We start from the raw sequence: 23,705 nt of genomic DNA on the forward strand, positions 1-23,705 counted from the left end.
GATCTCATGAATGTTTCATGAGTGGTTGTCATGTGGTCTATTCTGTATGATGAAGTTTTTACTCAATTTTGCTGATAATTTACTAAGAAAGTCAGAAACTGTTATGTTTAAGTGTGCATCTTGTAGTTTGTTTCACTTTGGATAGTCAGTACAAACATTGCCCACACAGTAAGTGTATGTGTATGTTAGATCCTGATGGATCTTTTTGCAGGTTTATAAAGTTACATTCCTGCAGTTACCTCTGTTTTGACTTCAGAAATTTCCAGTGCAGGCTGTTTACAAGTTGGACCTGAAAGAGAATAAAAATTTATTAAGAGCAATAATGCTCTTAATGTTGTTAAATGTTGTTAACATTTCCTATGCGTGCAAAGCTATATGAATTGACTTACCAGCCTTAAGGTAATTCCTGTGATTTTTCCTTGAGTCTCAGTCAATGTGATACCTTGGAATAGGTTATTTCATTTAATGGAATATCTCCACTGACATTAATGGAATTGTTGATATAACTGAGAATAGACTTTGCACCTGCATTCATATGATACTTTTGAAAAATGCAATCTTAAAATCCTCATCTTAGCTCCAGACAGCCTTCGCATGTGTTTCTATAAACTTCTGGAAGGCTAATATTTCAGAATAGTCAGTATGATTTTGGAAATACTATTTTCAACATTCCCACAAAAGAGGACAAAATAAATAGCTTACTGACTTTATGTCACTGATTTTATTACATAGTTATAAGGTAGAAAGCTCACTGATTTGAATGGTTCGTTTCAATAGTTATGATTGGGTATCCCAGCAATCTCCCATTATGATTTTAGTTTAAAAAGGAGGAAGAAATATTTTACCGTGGAAAAATTTCTTTGAGAAGCAGTAAGACAAATTATGGAAACTTGTGTGTGTGTGTGTTATGTGCAAAACCACTCCTTATCCCAAAATGGGGAAATACACTTTACTGTTCCTTGAACAAATAATATGAAAATCATCATATAAGCTACTGTTAACCTTTTTATCTCAAATGTAGTTCAAACTATTTAAATGTCTTTGGTCTTCATGTGGGAATGGAAATTAGCTCTTGGCATAGCTTACTCTAATTGAAATCAGTTTGTGGTTTTTAAGTTCCTTCCCTGCTTGACAGATGATATCATTTCCTATGCTTTTTGTAATCCCCTCTGTTTTTCTAAGATTGTATAAAGCTAAGTTGAACTACACATTTTAAAGTAACTATATACCTTTTTCTGACCTACTTAGGACATTGTCCAAAAATCTTCACCAGATACTCACTCTGTATTTGCAGACAATTTTACTTTTTGTTAAGGAGTGTTAGCGCATTTTTGTTTCCTGAAGTACATCCAAAGTAGAACAAAGGTGTATCATAAATATGAGACACATAAGAAGTAAGATAGTCTTTTATAATTGAAGAATTAAGTGTACTAGTGTTTTAAATACTAGAGATTATTTAAAATCCTTTCTCCAATTGCATGTTCAATTTATATTTCGTGGATTCATATTGCTATAGATGGCAATACTGCTAAAATTATTAATTCTGCTTAAAAATTAAAATTAAATTCCATGCACATATTTTTGAGCTGTAAAAAGCCAAATGATTCTTAAGGACCTTGTGCAAACAGGATAAACTCTGTGGTTGGCACAGCACCTGTTAGCAACAGGCTCTGGCAGTACATGTAATTTGTATTTTTCAGTCCTGAACATTTCAGCCAGTGTGGTGTAGGTATCCAGTGTTCCATCACAACCTACTAAAATGCTGATCTGCCTGTAATCCTATCTGGGGAGGAGCCTTTCATGTGGTTCCTGTTAAGAGGGAGACCATTTCCTGGCTGTGTACTGGTGTGCCTGCCCCTGCTAGCAGCTGTGTCAGGCAGTAGGAGCTGTGAGGTGGACTTTATCGGGAGACCTGCATGTTTCTCTGTGCCTGATGAAAAGCCTGACATACTTTAAGTTGTTCCTGACCTCTGGTTGAAAAACATATTTGTCCTTATTATTAGAAGAACACAGCACACACTTTTATGTTTTACTGGCTTGGGACTTGGGCTGCGTGTTAATCGTAACAAATGGTGGGGCTGCTGCTGAGGAGAGTGAGCTGTGTCACTCCCTGGTGTCTCCTCTTTGCAGGAAGGACTTTGGGGAAGTGCTGTCTGTAAGCTCCTCAGGCCACAGGCATTGAGCTGGTGGCAGCCTTATTTGGTGATGGGGTAAGCCCACAGAAAGAAAGTGCCCTGTTACTTTTACTTTCTGTGCAAAGAAGTCCTACCAGGGCAGATCAATTTCTTCTGTTGTGTGTCCTGGCAGAGCCAGGCTATCCTCAGGAGCTTTCTTATTTCCTTCCCTAATGCTTCCCTAATGCTTCCCTTTTCCATTGCTCAGATAAGTCTCTGTTTCTGCTTGGCAGTATCCGCCAGAAGCTTAATACTTTCCCATTACTGATGGTCTTTTTTACCACTGCAAACTAGGAGATGAGTTCCAAACATCTATGCTCATATGAAATGCTGCTGACTTCAATGAATAAGGGTGGTTTCAAATTCTTGCACAATGTCCTGTATTCCTGAGGAACTGTAAATTTGTATTGTTCTCTCCACTGCCATTTTAAATATCTGTTTTAAAATATGCAACTTCTGTTTCTAGTACTGCTTTCTAGTTCATATAATAAATCCCTTAGCAGATAGTTAAGTGTTTATTCCTGGCTTGGCTTAACTGAGGAAAATTTCTTTTCCTTTCAAGTACAACACTGTAACATCCGGTGCATGAATGGAGGTAGCTGCAGTGATGACCATTGCCTCTGTCAGAAGGGATATACAGGAACACACTGTGGACAGCGTAAGTATATTTTATTTGTATAGATACCGTGTACAGTTAAGTAATTTGGGATGTGTGAACTGGGCACTTTTTAACGCTGAATTTCAGCTGATGTTGAGCTTGTTTTTGATCGGGTGCAGTGGAATTTTACAGGAAAACACATGACTTTGTAATGAGTGCCGAGTGAATTCTTTCTGATCAGGACTATTAAAATAAACATCATGTCAATTCATAATAATTGGATATAACTTGATCCTGTAGTTCTAACACTACTGTAATTCCCATTGACCTTCACAGCCTTACATTCTCTAGAGCAATAGGCCATAAATAAAGAATTTATATAGGATTCAGTTTTTGTCTTATAGACAAAATTGAGCTCCTTAATACAAATCCTTGTTTTTGTTTTAAGGGTTTGCCTCAAAGTTAGCTATTACACTTTAGGAATCTTGCTTATTTTGATGTTATCTTGATGGAGTTGATCAAGACTGTCAAATAGTTTGATTTCCTCAGTCAATCCTGAGCCAAGAGCATTCTTGGATCCACTGCATAAAGCCTCTACCAGCCTGATTCTGGTAGTTTTGTGCTTCTTGGCTGGAATGCTTTGAAGAAACTCAAATAAGGATGTAGGCGCTGATTTTAACCAAGGCTGTCATGTTGCTATCTGGTGAACTATTGGTCTGACAGGGAAAATGTGTTTAGCCTATTTAATGAAAACCTTTTGTGCTCTGTCAAAGTCAATGGTACACTTAAAATGAACTTCATTGAGACCATGAATTTACACTAATAATCTGGAAGAGGATCACATGGTGAAAGGATTAAGAGTTTTATTTCTGCCTTCTCTGTGAAATATCAAGTGGATAAAAGAGGATAAGTGGAAACGTTCTTTCTGCTAAAGTGAAAGGTGAAATGGAACAAAGAATAACATTACTCAAAGAGCATCAAATTGTATTAAAAAAAACTTTTTTATGTGAATGTTCCTTTTTCTTATTATCTTTGAGAGCAATTGCTTTTGAAGCTCATTATGAGAAAAATTGGCCTCTATCATAGTGTAGTACAGGGAAGAATACCTTGGGTTAACTAAATCAAAATAGATATTGATTACGTTTTGCTGTTGTAGTTGATATCATGAATTATTAAGCATCAGCAACAAGCCTTTTAACACTGGATTGTTATTTTTTTATTATGGTAGAGGAGCAAATACATTTTTAAATGTGTTTGAATAGGCAACAATTTAGAGGATTCAGAGATTAAGTTCCTATCTGCAATCTCTACATTTTCAGTGTTTTTTGGTTGAAAGTTTGAAAGATGTTATTTTGCAGTTACGGAATTGTCTAGTCATCAAATAGACTCTGAGAGGTTGGAGAAGCTGTGCTTGTTAGTATGTTTATGTAATGCTCCCTTGAAAAGATGAGTTCATTACACTAAGGAGGCCAGGAAATAGCAAAAGATCAGAAGTAGATTCTGGAAAAAATGTATCCTGGCCTGTTATGTTTACAGTGTTTGCTAGTTTACCTGAGCTGGTTGAGTATGTAGTTTCCTGTTTTTCTGGAAATAACTCAATAAAGACTACTCTTGCCTCCCCTCTGATACAGCTGTCTGTGAAAGTGGATGTCTAAATGGGGGGAGATGTGTGGCTCCAAACCGATGTGCTTGCACCTATGGCTTTACAGGACCCCAGTGTGAAAGAGGTATGTGCCCTAAAACAGTGGGGAAAAAAAAAAAAAAAAAAAAAATTCGAACTTGCTTAATAGTAGTTTGAAAATACCAGTGCCACCACACATTTAGGTAGTAATATTGTGTTGCTGTCTATTAGTGAGGTAAAATAGGATTGACGTTCTTGTGGAATGTGAAGTGCACTTGTAACACACAAGGATGAAACACATGCTACTGCATGGGGTCTTTGTTTTGTTTGTTTTCTGCCACGAAAACATTCCAGTGGGAGAGCTGTGAAATAAATAAATACATATATATATAGGTGTTTTTGTACAAACTTTGAACAGTTTTTAAGTCATCAAAAAAGCTCGTATCTCTCTGATACATTTGCTTACCAGTGGTAAGAAGCATGTTGCCTCTGTGTTTGGCATGTTGTCTTTTGGCAGAGTTCATTCAATCCTTATTTCCATCTTGTACAGTTTTATTAACAATTTTTTTTGTGTGTGTATCCATAGTGATAATCACAGCTGACAGCTATACCAACTGCCTCACCTGGTATATTGTTTTCATTTTTCTTTCCATGGAATTAAAACCAATTTAATGGTTCATTTGAGAGAGATACTGCAATCAAGGTTTAGGTATAAGCTTTCTGTTGAGTTTTGTAATCTTAAAAATAACACTTTTTCATTTGATAGAGTTATTGCTAGATTTGTTTCTTTGGAAATTCATATATACTACCCATACAATAGGTTGTGTTACATATCTGTGAACCTGGGACAGTATGGATATTACTGACCTGATTTTGGGCTTGCATGTACAGGATGTGTTTAGCACATGAAATTTCTGGCAGTGAGTATCCCAGGTGCTCACTCCTGTTGGTACTGCAGCTGGAGTGATGGCTGGCGTTTCTAAAAGGGCAGCGTAGGTGGTGATGCTGAACATCAAATAGTAGGGGACAAAAATGTTTAGTTTTGGGCTAGAGCAGACAGTAGGATGAAGCAGGTATTTGCTGCACTCCGTACAGTAGATAAAATTGCTTTGTTGGCATTGTGTGAAGTCTTGCCAGTTGTCTGCTCAGATGTTGTAGTAGTTCAAACTGATGCTGAAGTTTTTCTGAAGACTGAGGAGTAGCTCTGTTATGAACCGCATGATCTCATCACTGGAGGGGAGTAAGAAGAATGGAAAATGTTAAGTGTCTTTGGTTAAAAGTTTGAAGTTTGCATAGAATAAAAGCTTTATAGGTAATGATTGTACTGAATATTACTGCAGAGGCTTTGAAATTCAAGCAGTGAGTGCTTGTTTGTTCAATGTGGGTGAAGGGTTTGAGCCTTCAGTCTGGTGAGGAGCTGCAGTGCTCAAGTTCTAAAGAGGATTGTTCAAAGCTGCTTTTACATTGCCTGAATTTGGGCTGATTTCACTCAACCCACTTAGGGCAAGTTTCAAGGCTGAAGCCTGATATCAGCTTCAGTCCTGTCCCTCAGGGCTCCTGCCTTGTGTCAGGTGGAGTGAGAAATTGGTGGCACAAAGCAATTTGAGCCAAATCATACCACCATGGAATCCCATACATGTTACTGAACACAGTTGAGGTGGAAATCTGTGATTTAAATACATCATCCATAAGCAGCTTTTACTTAGAACACTTTTTTTTTTTTTTTTTTTTAATTCTATAGTTATCAGTAAAAGAGAAAATAGGCAATAATGAGCTGTAGTATTTCTGGTTAAAGCTCATTGCAGTATTGAGGCCAAATGATAGTCATATCTTCCCAGAAAACCTCCGAAAGTTGGCTTCTTTCACAGAGATTTCCTCCAGCCTCTCTACCTAGCTGAGCTAATATGTTCCCCTCCTCTAGAAAGGGTGTGGTGGTTTTTGGTTGCAGAATCACATTATCCCATCATAAAAATGTTTTCTGAAGATAACTTTTCAAGCACAAGCTAATGTTGATCTTAGTAGGAATAACTTGCATTGTTCAGCACATGCACCTGTGTAGTCATGAGGGATTTGTCTAGCTGCGTATGATTTTACACATCTGTCAGCTAAAAAAGAGGTCCATATTTTGAATCTAGCTCTGGCATGTTATGTGGATTTGTGACATTCCCTAGTGGGCTTCTGATGTGTATGTAGATGAATGTTATCCAGTAAATAGATTGACAAGATTCATGCCTTGCAATGCCTTTTTTTTTTTTTTTTTTTTTTTTTAAGTAACAAAACAAAACTAAAGCTTCTCTGAACGTGGAGCGGGAAAAAATGGAAATTAAATAAAATAAATATTCTCTTAAGTTATCCCATTTCTGGGAGAAGTAGGAGAGGCAGATTGTTGTGAAAACACCATTTCTGGATATAAATGTAATGTGAAGTGATACGCTTTTATGGCATGCACATTCCCCATGTGTTTGGCTGTGGTTTGACTTCTAGGCTGTGCCATGCCACATGGTAACAGTGATGTAAGTAATTTACTACTGCATATCACGCAGTGCTTTTCTCTGCGAACATTAACTAATAATAACAGTCACAGGGTGTTTGTGGCACGTATGTCACAGACCAAGGAATATTCCAGCCGTTGCTCTGTGTGTCATAGCTTAGAACTGTCTTGAATAAAACAATGTTGAGACAACCAAATTCATAGGAATTATTCTAATAATCCAATATGGAAAACAATGAAAACGTTCCAGTTGCTTGCATCAGAGTTTGAGCCAGCTTCTTAAGTCCAGCAGCATGTTGCGGTGTTCTGTATCTACTGTTTTAACTAGTTTTTCCATATGTTTGGACCATATTTGTAATTTAGCTTAATTGGCTTAATTAGCTTAATTGGTACTACCTCAGTAAATGCTGACCATATGATCATTAATGAAAATTTACAGGACTTCTGTGTAGGTCAGTAGCTTCAAATACACATGTAATGAAAGAGCTTATCTGGTAAAAGACCTGCTTCTTTCACAGTGCAGCAAGTGCCATCAAATCTGTGGCCTGAGTACTTTTATGTATCTATTCAGTCATTGTTTCAGAGGGTAGCACGGTACAATTTCAGCATACAAATTACTTTTTATGTGGCTTAGAAGTGTTAATGATGGTAGAAAACACTGTTTACATGAGCAAAATTAATGTGTAGGGCCATTAGTATCAGAGGAGTTCCTCTTCATGTTCTGGGAGACTGCGTACTGTGTTACCAGTGAGATACATGGTGTCAGAGCTGTGTCAGTAGCTGTGCTATGGTCAAGTCTTATACATGTATCAGTAGTTCTTACATTCTCAGGTAAGGTGTTCCGTGCCTTTGCAGAGCAGGGGAAGTGTCTAGGGCATACTGTCAAGTATGTGCAGGCATATTATAAATGCAATAACCCCTTATTTATTTATTTATTTATTTTCTGTGGGATAGTGTTCATCAAAAAGGTGAACTTGATGTAAACTATACAATAAGAATATAGAGGAGTTGGGAAATGCTTCCTACAGCAATTTAAGACACATTTAATATACCTAGTCCAGAAAGGAAAATATTTCATGGATATTGACACAGTAAAATTTGAACTTCAACTATTCATTCTGGAAGGTGCTGAGTTCTCTGGCTGTGATCCAATGATGGGCTTTGACATGCATTTAAATGCAAAACTGAGATGTCAGTATTCTTAAAATAACGCAAATGCTTAAGGGTCTTGATGGCTTTTGGCCAAAGCTTTCAGAGTCAGTCAAATTCCAAGAGGTGCACTCAGGTTTAAGCATATCATTTAGTCATATTGTTAATGAAAAGACATCAGGTAATAGAAAATTAAGATGCAAGCAAAGCATAATTTCTTCTGCTCGTTGAAAACTGGATGCCTTCTTTACACCATTTGTCTTTTAACACAAAATAACACGAGTTACTTAGGGATTTTGTAGTTCCTTTTAGAGTTTCTGAAGAGAATGAGGGCAGAGACTTAGCTCAGGTTCCCATGAGGATAATTCATTGTCAGCACTTTTTATTGTCTGTAAAAAGAGCCTGGGAGATTTTGCTAGCCATATTCAAATGACCCCAAAGTGGGCATCTAAAACATCCCTATATCATGAATTTGTTAGAAGCCCAGAGGCAGAATTGATATTACCAACCTCAGAGAGATCAGACATCCGTATCAGATTTGATAGAACAATGTCTTCCAAATGAGTGCATAAAAACTTGACTTCTTTGAATCTGTTTTTCTTTGGGCATTTGGATAATTATACTATAATAGGGTCACTTCCATGGAATATAAAATTGTATATTGTTGTTGTTCTGGTATTGAGAAAATGCAATGAAATGTGCTTTTCTTTTTCTCTCAGGATCCAGTTAGAGGAACACAGTGGAAGCTTAGAATGTGTTACAGCCCTGTTTATTTATTTGAATGCTTGTGACAACATCAGGGGCTCAATCCTGCTGCATTTTGGAGTTTTGCCACTCGCTTCACATAGGAGTTGAATTGGGCCTGATGTAGTTCAAATATTAAAAATGTACCACGTGTGTTTTGTTTTTTTTTTTCTGGACTCAGAATATGAGCAAATGATTGCTTTTTCTTCAAACAGAGCTGTTTTTGTACTGCTCTCTCCATGGCAGGAATTTTTGCCTAATTTTTAATTATATTTGGCCATTATTAAAAGTTCCCAGAATTAATGCCATATGTAAAAATATCTTTCCCAGAGCCTTACTATGAAAGTGCAGCCGCTGAAAGTGGTCGAGAGCAGTTTAGAGCTGTGTATATTTTTTTTTCTTTCTAAATACTACAACGGGTAGAATGTTTTCACAAAGAGGACACTGCACCCCTTAGTGTGCCCCGTCTCTGGTATTTAGTCTAAATGGAAAGTAAATAACAAAGTGTAGATAGCAGTAAAAGTATGTTCCCAAAGCTTTATGTTGCATTTAAAGTAGTATTGCAGCATATGGTAGCTGGCAAACATTTGAATAAACTTGATTTTTGTAGCTGTCTTCCAAGAAACACATCTGTTGACATAGACGTGTAGTTTCTGCAGCCCTGTAACATGAATACAGTGTGTACGGTATTATAACAGCAAACTAAAAGATGGGTAAGCTTGAAGGCCTGGAATAAGTATTCTTGCACACTATTTTTTTTCCCTGATTTTATAACTTGATTATGAAACATGGCTTCAGGCTGAAGTTAAATATGTTCTGTCACAGTCATGTTGTACTTTCTTTAACACAACTTTTATACATGTTGCCACACTTGGTATCTTTGAGTTTTAAAACAAAAAGTCAGTATCAGCACCTAGGATTATATTTCCTATAAAATAAGTTGAGTTAAATGGGTGAGGAGTTTTTCTGCGTTTTAAAACTGAAGCTGCAGCTTAATGCTGAGGATGTCAGTCTTTAAAGAATTACTGTGTATGATTTAAGAACATTTATAATGCTTAGCAATATAATCAATAGATCTTTGGATCAGTACTAAGCTCAGTCTGTTATCTAATGCCAAAAAGCATTTTTAGGGTCTTTTGTATGTGAATGCTTTTATCCATTGTTCTGCTCCTTGTAAATACACTATCTAACCAGCTCTATGTTGCTTGCTCTATCCTTTGTGCATCTTTAAATACCACATAGCATGTTTTAAAATGTTCCTTCGGATATATGCTTAAAGCTTAATCAAGATCCATAAATGATTCAGTACATATGGGCCTAGGTCTCTTGTGAGATGTAAGGACTCCAACTTTTGTACATGAAGCTGAACATTTACATTTTGTTCCAAATTGAGTTTTGATTTTAGTCAAACAAATCCAAATCCAAAGTTTTCATTCAACTATTTGGCAGCCCTCTCTGTATTTCCATGCCTTCTTGATTGGCTGCTAAGAGCACTGACCTTTAAATGTGCAGTAAGGTGTTACTTGGACTTTGTGTTTTGTTTTGATTTGATTTTAGCTGTAACAGTGGAGATGCATACAAATTTAATGACAAATTGAGGAGCCCATGCTTTGGTTGAGGTAGAACTAAAAGTGTTTTTTAAGTGGTAATGGCATATGTTAATACAAACAAATTTAATAAATTAAACTACAAATGTTTGAATGAAATAATTGCACTGTTTTAATCTGTGAGATGTGAGTCTTGCATGTAGGTCCTGAAGGGACTCACATGAGAATCACTGAGATCATTCTCCCGGTCCTGCAGACAGCTGGGTTGCTGCACCCAATGCCTACCTCCAGGTGTGCTGGCAGCCTGCGGGCACATGTTTGCTGCACAAGAAATTCAGTTCTGCTTCCTGCAATCATAGACAGAACCTTGCATTGGCTTTGCTCATGCACGGTGCTTGCAAGCTGCCTTGTGGTGTCTTAAGAAATAAAGAGTGAAGGCCCGTGCTTTCATCAGAAGGCTTTGTTGAAGTTAGATACACAAAGAGATGTCTATGTTTGTTTGATTATGGGATGTTACACTAATACAGATATGACTCTTATATATACAGTGTAGGCACTTGAAAGATGTAACTTCCCTGAATGGCCTGCACTGCCAGATTTGCGCTCTGCAGAGCTCCACGGAGAAATGGAAAGAATCTGTCTGATGTATCATGAAAGTGAGTTTTTTTTTGTGTGCTGAAAGACTGAGTCAGCTTTTATTGATTTTAGTTAACATTGCTGCATAGTGTTGCATTTAAAGCCTTCAGAACAAGTGTCTTCAAACCATTCTTGTTCTTAGTGCCATTGCAACATTCCCGTTTTTCAAATTTCAGCTATTTCCCAATTTGTGGGTCACTACAAAACTTTTAGAACATAAAGTAGTGAGCACAAACAATTTCTCATGGAGCTTCCAATAGAGGAGGTGCTGCCTAAATGGTGACCCTGGAGCTGAACATGATACAAGGAATGAGTAAATGAAGTTGAGAACTTATCTAACAGTGCCGACTTAGCCATTTATGGAGAAAAGCGTTCCTTTGTGTCTGGACCACAATATATTTTGATACAAGAAAGCAGAGCTACCTAAAATTCTTTGATTTGTTAAAGTGAAAACAAATGTTTTCCTTGTGAATCACCATGAAAATTTATATGAATATTTTCCATTCATACCCTTTTTCTTATTGAGCTGGTAAGCTGAAAAATGTTGTTACGGTTGCAACAGAAAAATGAAATATCAGTACATAGGATTCCTTAAGTCAAGTTTTTGTTAGGAGTTTGTTTTTCCTCTGTTTGTTTTTAAGTGATCTAAAGCCTTCATGATGGTCAGTGCTAACAAAGAAAAGAGAACCTCTTTTAAAACATCATAGATCATACATAATGTAAGGATAAACTGACAAGGGCATTTCCAAGAAAAACAATTCTTTTATGTAGGTCAGCTACAAAATGCTAATGAAAATACATCTTAAGCAGAGGTGCTCAGAATGGTCAGTGTAACTGTTTTGTCACACGTAACTTTTCTTGCAACGTGTTCTTAGCAGAGTTGTTGAAATCTCTGTTACATTTAGAAAGATATCTTATATTCTATCTCAGAATAAAAGTGGCAAAAAGTTATAGGAAATAACTACCTAAGAGCAGTTGTAAGGACAGTCACATTAATGGTTCCAATTGGCCTTAAGAAGTTCAGGAATAATGACTGAGTGGTTTTTATAATTTTTTTCGGTGACAGCTTGTACGGTTTGGCACTCTGGAGAAACACAGTAGGAAAAGAAAAGAGGCCTAAATAAGGTTTGAAAAGAAAGGAGCCTTAAGAGAAAGAATCACTTTCCAAACTCTGCTCTGCTGTAAAACGGAGTCTAGCTTTGCACTCCTTATCCAGAAAATCTCTTTTGGAAAAAGGGGGAATTTCTTTATGTAAGAAACAAAGATTCAACATTTCTCTTTGTAAAAAGACATATAAAGGCTAGAGAAGCAATTTTTAAAAAAGCATGAAAGTTATTAAAAGTGTGTGGGTATATATACACATATACATACTTACATATTCAGATATGTTAAGAACAGAAATATGAAACCTGTGAGCACCTGGTTTTTGGTTGTGGTCTTACGCATTTACTTTGTGTCTGTTGCTGGTATTACCCACGCTATACTAGCACAGGTAGGTTAACATTACCACAGCCTCACCTTCACTTTGCTCTTCCATAGTCTTAATTTTCTTTCATGGTGATGTAATTCAAGTCCCATTAAGAAGGAGGTGCCTCTGCACTGTTTTTCTGAATGTTTAACTTAATGAGTGACTTTTTAAAGAGCATTTAACTGGAGTGGGCCTGCCTTACTGAATGGTGCTGGTCTTGTTTTATAATGGCTCTGTCCTCATCACTTAAGTTTTGCCAAGTTTACCTGGTGATCCCCAGGAGTTCCAGTACTGTCGTTATTTCCTCCTTACTCCATGGGCTGGATGGAGAAGAATTACTAAGAATTACTGGAGAGAGAAGGTATAATTTCTAAGATTTTTTCACCTTACAGAATCACTTTAGGGTGGAAGGGACCTCTTGAGATCACCCCTGCTCATGTAGGATCAGCTAGAGCAGGTTGCCTAGGCCTATATCCAATCACCTTGTGGAAAATGTGTTAAAATGTGTGTTAAGCTGTGATTTGTAGCACCTCCAACTGTGTCATTCAAACCTGTTAGCCATTTAGAATCATAGAATATCCCGAGTTGGAAGGGACCCATAAGGATCATCAAGTCCAACCCCTGGCACCGCACAGGTCTACCCAAAAGTTTAGACCATGTGACTAAGTGCACAGTCCAATCACTTCTTAAATTCAGACAGGCTTGGTGCAGTGACTACTTCCTTGGGGAGCCTGTTCCAGTGTGCGACCACCCTGTCAGTGAAGAACCTCTTCCTGATGTCCAGCCTAAACCTCCCCTGCCTCAGCTTAACACCGTTCCTGCAGGTCCTATCACTGGTGATTACGGAGAATAGGTCAGCACCTGCCTCTCCACTTTCCCTCACGAGTAAGTTGTAGACTGCGATGAGGTCTCCCCTCAGCCTCCTCTTCTCCAGGCTGAACAGGCCCAGTGACCTCAGATGCTCCTCATATTCCCTCTCCTCTAGGCCCTTCACCATCTTTGTCGCCCTCCTCTGGACACTCTCCAACAGTTTTACAACTTTTTTGTACTGTGGTGCCCAGAACTGCACGCAGTACTCGAGGTGAGGCCGCACAAGCGCAGAGTAGAGTGGGATGATCACTTCCCTCAACGGACTAACACTGCCGTGCTCGATGCATCCCAGGATACAGTTGGCCCTGCTGGCTGCCAGGGATTTAAGGAAGATCCAGGGCTAACTGCGTCAAAGCACTCATAATCCTGGATGTTTTGCATGTTTTGATTGTTTGTGTTTGTCTTATTTATTTGTGCTTTCTGCTGTCTGGAGGGTGTTTGTCCTGTGGCAATGATTAACTGAGAGCTATGAAATGAAAGCACATGTTACACTGATAATTTCTAGTGGACTTGCCTACTAAAATTCTAAAAATGAACAGTTCATTAAAAAATATAAGCTAACAAAATTACACTGGTTTATAGGGTGTGGGATAGGGAATGGTTTTAATTTCTAGTAGCATTAGTAACTACAGACAAACTAGCAGGGGGATTTTCCTCCTTACATTTAACACTCGCTGTATTTCTGTCACTTAAAAGATGGGAAGACCCATTAGCTAGAGTCCAATCTAGAATCAAACCTATGTAAGGCTTCAAACGGGGGCTGCTGCAAACTAGTCATAAATACTTAAAGAATATTATGTATTTTTTTTGTGCTTTAGACACATCCTATAGACCTCCTCATATTTTTTCTCTTCAAAAGTGAGAGGAGAATAAGGAAGATAAAATTTTCTGTTCAACAGTTTTTTCAGTGATTTAAGATCTGTTATGCTAACTCAGTGGTGCTTTGTAAGAGCTTTGATGTTACTTCAGGTCCTAGCCCTAAGAATGGGGAGACCAAACCTAATTCACAGGCCTTTAGTAGTGCACTACCTTTGCCTGTTACACAAGAAAATCTATCACAAATCAGAAAAGATGAGATGTTGCATAGAGGAATATGACTGGTTACTTTCTTCAGCTTTTCTCATGTTCTAAAGAAGTTAAAATTAGAAGCCAACAAGAAAGTAAGGAAAATATTATTTGTTCTTGCTTATTGATTGACTTCTTTGATTAGTTGAAATCACCAGAGGTGATTTACTCAGCCATAATTCTTCATGCTTGTCATGTTATGCCTACTGCACTTGCAGTATTACATTGTTAATGCTGCATTTAAGTGATTCACCAACACAATTTATTTTTCACTATAAGATTTTAATTTGAAAATCTTATACGTTGTAACTGATACAGCTAAATAACATGCAAATAAGCAGAACCACGGTTATGCTTTGAGACTTTTTCCCAACTTAACTGATAATTTCATTGGATTTAGGGGGAAACTGTAGTAAGAGGGGATTTTAAGATCTCAAAGCCTCCTTTGTCTGTGTAACTTTCTGAGAACTAGGACAAAAAATGAAGTTTGCTATGAAGAGCACACTAAAATTTATTTAAAGTGAAATTAAGATGGATCTTAAAGTGAGACACCTTCTTCAACTGTGTTCAAGTGAGAACTGCTTCTTCAAGGGCCATTGAACTAGTCTCTGCTGGAATAGTATGTTCAGATGTCTTAATTCAGCTGAGCAGTACAGTGACAGAGTACTACTTGAGCTTGAAATGTTTATAAGAGGTAACAGTAAAACCAGCAGCAATGAATTATAATTGTCCTGCTGGGATATGATGAAAGCCTTTATGAGAATCTCCATATCCCGGTGGGACAGTATGGGTGGTAACTTGGAGAGATTCACAAAATGGTAGTATGACAGACAGCTTTACAGTCGGATTAATACAGGCTTCAAAAGAAACCACAGGGTCAAAAATGACTTCCAGACTGCAGGCTTTAAAACCATAGAAATGGTCAGTTAAAAAGAGAGAACTGATATGCAGCTGTGAAAGGAGAGTCAATGTTAGATCACTTTCACTCCAGTAACCTTTAAGGTATAATTTAATGATGCAGATATTGTGTCTGGAATTGAATTGCACCACGCAGTGTGAATTATCCCAGTTACTTGTTCCTTGAGGTGAAGAGTAAAGGAGTAATAAGAGGACAATTTATTGTGAGCTTTTTGAGGGATTGAAATAAGAAGAGGTATGTTTTAATACATAAATTTATGAGGAGTTACAAAGAAAAACAAGAGAAGCAGGTGAGGGAAGAAGATAGGAGAGAGGAGGGTGGCAGAGGGGGTCTGGTCAAATGCTTTCACGCAAAAAGAGAGCGTTGAAGGCAGGTTGAGAAGTTTAGACTGCTTCTTAGGCAGGGGAAACCCAGTGGAGATGTGCATTCCATTCATCTGAATGGCTTTTCTAGTAAAAACATTGTTAGACGCAAGCACAGTCCAGGAATGGCAAATGATGAATGACTTAGCAAGCTACCTTGCTGGGTATTTAATCTGTGTGGTTATCTAAATAATTTGAAATGCTTCTCTTGGCCTGAGCCAGGCTGGGCAAAATGAAGTGCCATGCATTAAACCTTTTGCTATTTCATCTCCCAGGTCCCAGCAGGAACCCAACAAGATATGGCTTCATGAAAGGTGATAATATATTAAACTAACAGTACAAGTTGTATCAGACTCAGTTCCAAATTCAATACAAAAAGTCATGTTTTTTAGAAGGCATTTTAAATCTACCACTAGCACTGAAGTCATTTGCTGATGCCAGTATTAAAAAATTGCTTTATACAGCTGCTGAGTCCAAGGAAGATGAGAGGTTAAACTGGATTAGCAGAAAGGAAAGATGTGCAGTGGAATAAGTATTGGTATCAGAATGTTTATGGAACTTGTCATTAAGTAACAAGTGTTTAAATTATAGGGCATTCCTTTTTTAAAAAAATAAAATAAAATAAATTATTTACTAGGGTATATAAGAAAACATTAATTTCTTTCCCTATTTCAAAAAAAAATAAATGATCGCAAATCAATCTTTGTCTCTCACTGTTCAAGCCTTCTTCAGCTACGGCCTGAGCCACCAACGTGTATTAGAATAATTCTGCTATTCTTACTACAGTTGATTAGAGTTCTCTGTTATAAAGGGTGGAGGCACTTGGTTGTTCTCCAAAGAAAGTGAGTAATAATTGACCTAATGTACAGAGCACATGAATAACATATTCTTTTGGTAAGAAATTTATGTTTTACAGGGTGTGCTAGAGTTCACATCCCTTTTTCACATCTTCCAAAAGATTTTAAAATACTCAGCTGCTCTATTAAATTTCTAATTCAACAAATACTCAAATACAAAGTATGCATTAGATAAAGCTCTTGAGTTGAATCCAAACATTGAAAAATCTTTTAATCTGTCTTGAAAACAGCTGTTTAGAATTTTGAATAGAAATAACAACTTCCTTCAGCATATGTCGTTGATGTCCGGTTCAGTTTCAAGATGGGAGGAAATTCTTCTTGTTACTCCTATGCAAAGTCTTGCTGCTGTTCCAATGATTCAACTATCCTCGAAACATACCAGGAGTGGTGTGCTGGTCCTGTTGAAATCAGTGGAGACACTTCCTTTGAATTCAATGTGATGGCGGACAGACTTAGAAGACTGGAGACGGTTTTGATTCGTTACTTATAGTTGTCTAGAAAGTGGCTGCAGGAGCCATTATTGACATCTCCTGCTGCTGAGAGACTGCCATTGTTCTTTGTGTTTGTCTTCTGAAGGAATTCTTGATGCGAGAACAGTGTTTTTTAGTGTCTGAGATCATTCAAACAAACAGGATGTTTGTTGTGCATATGCATGTGTGACATTTGTTCCCTGTTCATAAATACTTGGGTAATCTTATAAAATGTTATGTAATGACTCTGCATTAAAGAGCACAAACAAAATTTCTAGGCAACTGCCATTGCATCCAAAGAAATATCAGCAGAGGTCAAGATGGTTAACCTCACAGGGAACGTCAAAACCAGTAATGATTTGCCACTTACTGTAAACTGTTGCCAAAACCCTGCAGGCAATGCATTTATTACATTTGTTCCACAACTTTACATTTTGTTATGACCAGAGGGTAGATTATGCATGTATTTCACATATAATGATAATAACAAGAAAAGCATATTGGTATTACATTCAAATATATGGGCAGTATTTTAGATTCAGGGGTGGAAGTTTTATATTGTTCAGGGAAGCAAAGCCTGGATTAAACTTTTCAGTTGTGGTGGTTTAACCATGCTAGGCAGCTGAACACCACAACGGCTCTCTCACTCCCCCTCCTCAGATGAGGAGGGGAAGAAGTAAAGCAAAGAATAACTCATGGGTTGAGATAAGGATGATTTAATTAAAGAAAGAAAAAAATATTAAGGAAATATTATTATTAATTAAACAATTCAACTAAAGGGAAAAAAGGGAAAGGGGAAAAGGGAGTGGGGAAAGGGAGTAACAAAACAGAACAAGTAAAGGCTATGTGGAAGTGCAGAGGAAAGAAATTACTCTCTACTTCCCACAAATGAGCAATGCTTGACCACGTCCTTGAAGCAGGGCCTCAATGCACATAGCCAGTGTTTGGGAGGAGGACTGACTTTTTCGCAACGAGCCCACCCCTCCCCTCTTCTTCCTTTTTCCACCTTTTATTGCTGAGTGTGACATCATATGGTATGGAATATCCCTTTGGTTGGTTTAGGTCAGCTGCCCTGGTGATGTTTGTTTCTCACTTTTTTGCACACCCCCTGTGAGGGTTAGAGAAAGTCCTGATGCAGTGCCAGCACTGCTCAGCAGCAGACACAACACCGGTGTGAGACCACTGCTGTTCTAGCTACAAGTGCAGAGTGCAGCACTGTATGGGCTGCTGCAGGGAAAGTTAACATCCCAGCCAGACCCAGTACATCAGTAACTATGGAAGTGATCCAAACCCTACTGAAGTCAAAGAAAGGGACACCCAAAGACTTGGGTGGGTGTCTTGGTTTTGGCTGGGATAGAGTTAATATTCTTCCTAGTAGCTGGCATGGTGCTATTTTGCATTTAGGCCGAGAATAATGCTGAGAACATACCAATGCTCTGGTTGTTGCTGGGCAGCGCTTACACTGAGTCAAGGACTCAGCTTCTTGCACTGCCCTTGCTAGTGAGGAGGCTGGGAGCGCCTCCCAAGGTGCTGGGAGGGGATACAACCAGGACAGCTGACCCAAAGTGGCCACAGGGATATTCTATACTGTATGGCGTCCTGCTGAAAAATAACATTGGTGGGGAGTTGCCGCTGCTCAGGGTCTGGCTGGGCATCGGTCAGTGGGTGGTGAGCAGTTGCATTGTGCATCACTTTGTATATTTATTTATCATTCTTCTTCTTTTTATCTTCCTTTTCCTCAGAATTGACACAGGCAAGCTTTTTTTTCAGACAGGTTTCAAGAGAGAGCATGAGGTTTTTGAAAAAGTGGCTAGCTCTGTGCTGTAGTACCATGCATTACTATCAATCAGTAGTTTTGAATAGAAGTGCTCAAAGACATAAGCCACAAATATGAACAAGCTCTAGCAAAGAAGGCTATTATCTGTGGTGGTAGGGTACAGAAATACTGTTATTTGGAATGATATTTATTTAACAGCCATTTTTAATTTCAAGGTGACGAATATGGGAGATTCTAATAGAGTAAGAAACAAAATATATAATGTCTCTTTCTGTTTAAAAATGTAGCGTGCCTTTTCTTTTGGGCTTATGTGCTGTACGCACAATCTTTATTTGATATTCTCATTTCTACAGTGTTTCTTGAATGCAAGATGTGTCAATACACATTGGTTAGTGCATGGAGGAATACATGTGTACATGTGTCCTCCAATAGCCTCTTTCAAATCCAAAGGGGCTCTTCATTTGCTTCAGCTGGATTTAGGTTGTACCCAGATTTGAGCAGATGGAAAGAGATTTGGGCCATCCTTTTTCCATGGAATGATATGCTGCGCAGCTGGAGCGCTCAGGATGCCAGCAGCTCTCTGCACCTCGTTCTAAGCAGAATCAGATCCCAGGTGGGCAGCAGGCTCTCTGCCCTGCAGGGCATTAGCTTGATGCTCACGTGAAAAATGAACAATATCGCTTTTATGAATAGGGCTTTTAATCAGCTGTTTAAAAGATGCTGATCCGATTTGCATTTTATTTAAGATTAAATGAGATGGAGGAAAGGAGGAGACCAGTGTGCTGCTGGGCAAGAGTTCCATCCAGTGGTTATCTCATTTGAAATATGTGGGCTACATTACATTATCTTTATAATTTAGGTTTATAGTATATACTCACACGAATAAAACATTCATGTGTAAGGCAGCTTAACCACTACATTCTTATTTTATTTTATAAGACTAAACTATTTGGTGCTTTAAAAACATTTTTCTAATTCAAATTTTATTTATTGCAAATGTAGTTGAAACTTGAAGCTTAATTATTAAAATAAATGTTTCCTTACAAGGGTGATGTGGATAAAAGACATTATTTCTGGAAAGAATCTTAGTTACCTCTTGGATATAGTGCACAATACCTCTGATAATTGGGAGGAAGTTTTCTCTCCCACTAACGTGTCTTAAATTATGAGCTTTCTACTGTTTTATGGGAATTTTTTTAAAACCACCAAAAAGTTTTCCACAGTTCTGGTTTGCATGCAGCTGAAGCTTTAGACACCACTCAGAACAGTCTGCTGTTCCTTTAACATTGCTGGGAGTGATGCTTCCGTGTATCTGTGACAACCTAGATTCTTAAATGTACCCATTCTATCAAATATTAAAAGAAAATATTTCCTATATTTTTAGGTACAGCTTTCAATTGGCACTGGAATTGCTAAACTGTGCAGTTTAGATAGATGCAGGAGCTCCCACGGAGGAACTTCAAACTGCATTGTGCTGTACTGTGTATGCTTGCCCATCTTAACTCCCAGCAGCAGACAGGAGGTCCATCCTGCTTCCCTTCTTCTCTCCCCTCTTAGCAGCTGAGGGAAACCCCGAGGTGCTCTCCATTCTGTACTGTTCTCTTCTGCTCAATCCCAAGGAGAAGGTGACTGTTGGTTTGAAAGACGAGTTTTAAATTGTATGATTAGGCCTTGCCATGGTTTATTCAGCTCCAACTCAGTTATACAATTGTTCTTACAGTATAAAAATGTTTCAGAAAACAGCACAAGTATTGGCAATCCATTAGCTACAGCTTTTAATTTTGCCTCAATTTTATTCTTTGAGATGGATACATAAGAGCTGCCTAATTCAACAGCTAAGCAGTATGTTGTCAGTGCAGCTGGATTAGGCCATCCTTGACATGGTTTCTAACCTTTTTTTTTTTTTTTTTTTTTTAATCTAATATCCTCATTTATCACTGGCCTGGTATTTGTTTTGCTTGATCTAGGATTATGACATTGAGCTATATAAATAATGTCAGTGTACATACCTCTTACCTTAGCAGCTTGAAAATATCAAAGCAAAAAATAATATGGAAATCAACTGGAAATACGGAATATGAAAAAGATGCAGGGAGAAAAAGCCCTTTGGGAAAAAATGAGGATAATATCTGTAATTTATATAATCATTGTTTATTCATGTGGTCACCTAGTGCTAGCTAATACGTAATATTTCAGAGTTTATTGCCAGATGGGAGGCTGTGGTGTACTGCATCAGTGGTACTTTTATCACATGGCTGTGAAATTCCTGGGCATCTTTTTGCATCTCAGAGCGTGAAGGTGAGTGCCACTAATGCCTGCTGCTCCCTACAAGGCACAGTGCTGCTGGCAGGTTGCCCAGCTCCTGGGTGGAGCTGGGACTGCTCCCATCCTACTCGAGAGACATTGCTCTCCTGGATGTCTTTGCCTGGCTGGCTGCTGTTCACTAGTTGGCTGTCCAGGCCTCCTTTTTAACTGGTTATTTGGCTGGCCTGTCCTGGCAAACCTCCCTCTCCTGGTTGGCTGATGAAACTCTGCCGGCTGGCCTTTTCCTTTCCTTCCTTTTCAACCCTTCTCACACATGGTGTCTGCTGATTCCCACTGTTTATCTCTCCATGTCTCTGTGCCTCCCACTCATGTGTTAGATTCGCTTTGATCCATCCTGTCTTTGCTGCCTTCCTGTTATTCTTCCCTCTTCTCTTTTTGCTGTTTTGATTTGCTGGATCCTTGTTCCCTTCACACTTGTTCCCTAAAGGCTTTCTGCACTGGCTCTCCCATTCCTACAGGCAGTGTGCATCTAGAGCTTGCTGTTTCTTATTCTTGTGCTCGTCTGATCTAGGAGCCACTTCATTTGAAACAGAGGACATTGTAGAGTCACTTACTGAAAAATGGTTAGTGTTACAGTTTGGAGAGATGGTTAGGGTTATTGCTTTTTATTTGCTATAGGATATTTAAGTTAATTTATAAACCTAGTCTGTGTTTACATAGAAATGTCAGTGATAAAACCATGACTGATGTGTCTTGTTGCGCTTCTGTGTCACCTTTCCTATAATTATGTATTACCAAGTATATGTCTATATCTTATATTGTTTACTTTAGGACTCTAGAAATATCACAACTCACTTTTCTAATCCAGACTTCACAGTTATAACTGTAGTCTCACACTTTATTCTGTTAGTGGGGAAAAAGTATTTTGGGTTAATCACAATGATGGGAGAAGCAGTGCAGGCGAAATACGCAGCAGTTAAAATTTTGCTGCTGAAGACACTGTGAGAAAAGACATAAAATTCTGTGGCGACTCTTCTTCAACTTGTTTCAGACTTTGTTCTGCAGTCCTTATTCAGACAGTTCCTGCTGATGTTAACTGAAGGTTTGTTTGCGTTAGGACTGGACAAACAGATCTCTGTTGTTAGATGCTGTAGCCTCATGTCATCTCTGCTTAAAAATCCCATAAACATCCATACATTTTGTCCCTGTTTTATTCAGACGTATTTTCTAAGCACATCTTTTGCTTTTTCTTTCCATGTGGCCAGTGTTTTCATTCTCCCTAGTTATGGGGTACATAATATCATAAATCACTCTAAATACTGATTAACAAGTCAGTCTCTAATGCTAAATACACAACCTTGTCAATTGGAAAATACTCTTATTCCCCCTTTGTGTTTTTTCCTCTCATGTCAGAAATATGAATCCCACGTGAGAGGGCATTGTTCCCATGTAGCAGCCTATTCCCTTCAAGCGAATATCATCTGTCCTTCTCCTCTAAGATTTTAAAAGTTTTTGGATTGCTTTTACATGTGTGTCCAGTATAGATGTATTTCTGCATAAAAAATAGTTCATAGCATCTATTGAGTTGGAAAATTAATTAGACGACCTAATTGATTGTGCATGAGTTCCTCTGTGGAATTTGTTCTGCTGCTGTTGCACTTGCCCAGCACAGAAAATCTCAGGAGCTAATTCCTCTGGTCTTTTACTATAAACAGACAATTAATTGAATATATATATATATATAACTTGAAGGGTCATAGTACAAAAAACATTATGTGAAAAATCTTTTCTCATATTATTACAGTAATGCCAAGAGGCCTGAACTCGGCTTGAGGATCCCTTTATCATTCACAAAACACACAGTCTGTCCCAAAGGCTGTGTAGTCTGAAGAGGAAGAAACCCAACAGCATCCAGAAGTATTGGCAGCCCCATGTTACATGTGGGGAGCTAATATACAGGGAGATTAAGTCACTTGTGTAAGAGTATACAGGGAGTCTGTAGCAGAGTTTGAAACTGAACCCAGGTCATCTCAATCCCAGCCAAGTGTCTCAACCACAAGACTATCCCTCCTCTTCTGTATGTCAGTGTAGAAAATAGGCCAAAAAGCAGTTTCCATCCTTTTATACACAGCATTTTGTAAGGCTGTGAAGTATTATGTACTAGACAGACATCTGGATCAACAGCAGTTTTTACAGATACTTTTATCTGTAAACAGAAGCAAAGCCTGTAAGGGCTTTGTAAATTTAGCATAAATTATTATTTTATCTATAAATTGCGTAGTTAAATCTGTAAATAGTATCCTTAATTACAAGGCATTTCAGTGATTTTTAAGAATGGAAAATGTATTTAAAGGACTTCTGCATTCCTTGGCTCTCTTAATGTTCATATGTTCTGGTCCTACTCGTTTATCATGATGTGTTGGTAGTGATGTGCAGCGCCAGGCTGTGGGGCGTTACACCATGCAGTGTAAACTGAGAGAGGGGACACAAGGGCATAACAGGCTAATGTACCCCTGTTCCTCAGGGGTTAAGGGCTGCTGTGTTGGGAGCTGGTGAGGCTAGCAGTTAGCTGACCTATATCTTGGAGATTCATATTATATTGAATACATTCTTATCTTTTGGAGAACCTCTGTGTAGCCAGAGTATTGTAAAACTTCTTTTGTACCTCAGATGGAGGTGCAAGTATGTGAGG

At 38.2% G+C, this 23,705-nt stretch overlaps 1 protein-coding gene across 7 annotated transcripts in view; it reads left to right on the plus strand.

Annotated features, from left to right (window-relative positions):
- FBN1 (fibrillin 1) overlaps window positions 1-23,705 on the plus strand; it is a 159,182-nt gene that overhangs the window by 18,646 nt on the left and 116,831 nt on the right. For 6 of the 7 annotated variants that reach the window (XM_035335530.1, XM_035335532.1, XM_035335528.1 and 3 more), the window contains 2 exons: window positions 2,737-2,832; window positions 4,404-4,499. In XM_035335530.1, the coding sequence (XP_035191421.1) occupies window positions 2,737-2,832; window positions 4,404-4,499 (192 nt within the window). Of the gene's footprint in view, window positions 1-2,191; window positions 2,211-2,736; window positions 2,833-4,403; window positions 4,500-23,705 lie in introns of those variants that run through there. The other variant, XM_035335525.1, reaches the window with a different exon arrangement.

The sequence above is a fragment of the Oxyura jamaicensis genome, chromosome 10, assembly GCF_011077185.1.
Source record: "Oxyura jamaicensis isolate SHBP4307 breed ruddy duck chromosome 10, BPBGC_Ojam_1.0, whole genome shotgun sequence".
Taxonomy (NCBI): Eukaryota; Metazoa; Chordata; class Aves; order Anseriformes; family Anatidae; genus Oxyura; species Oxyura jamaicensis.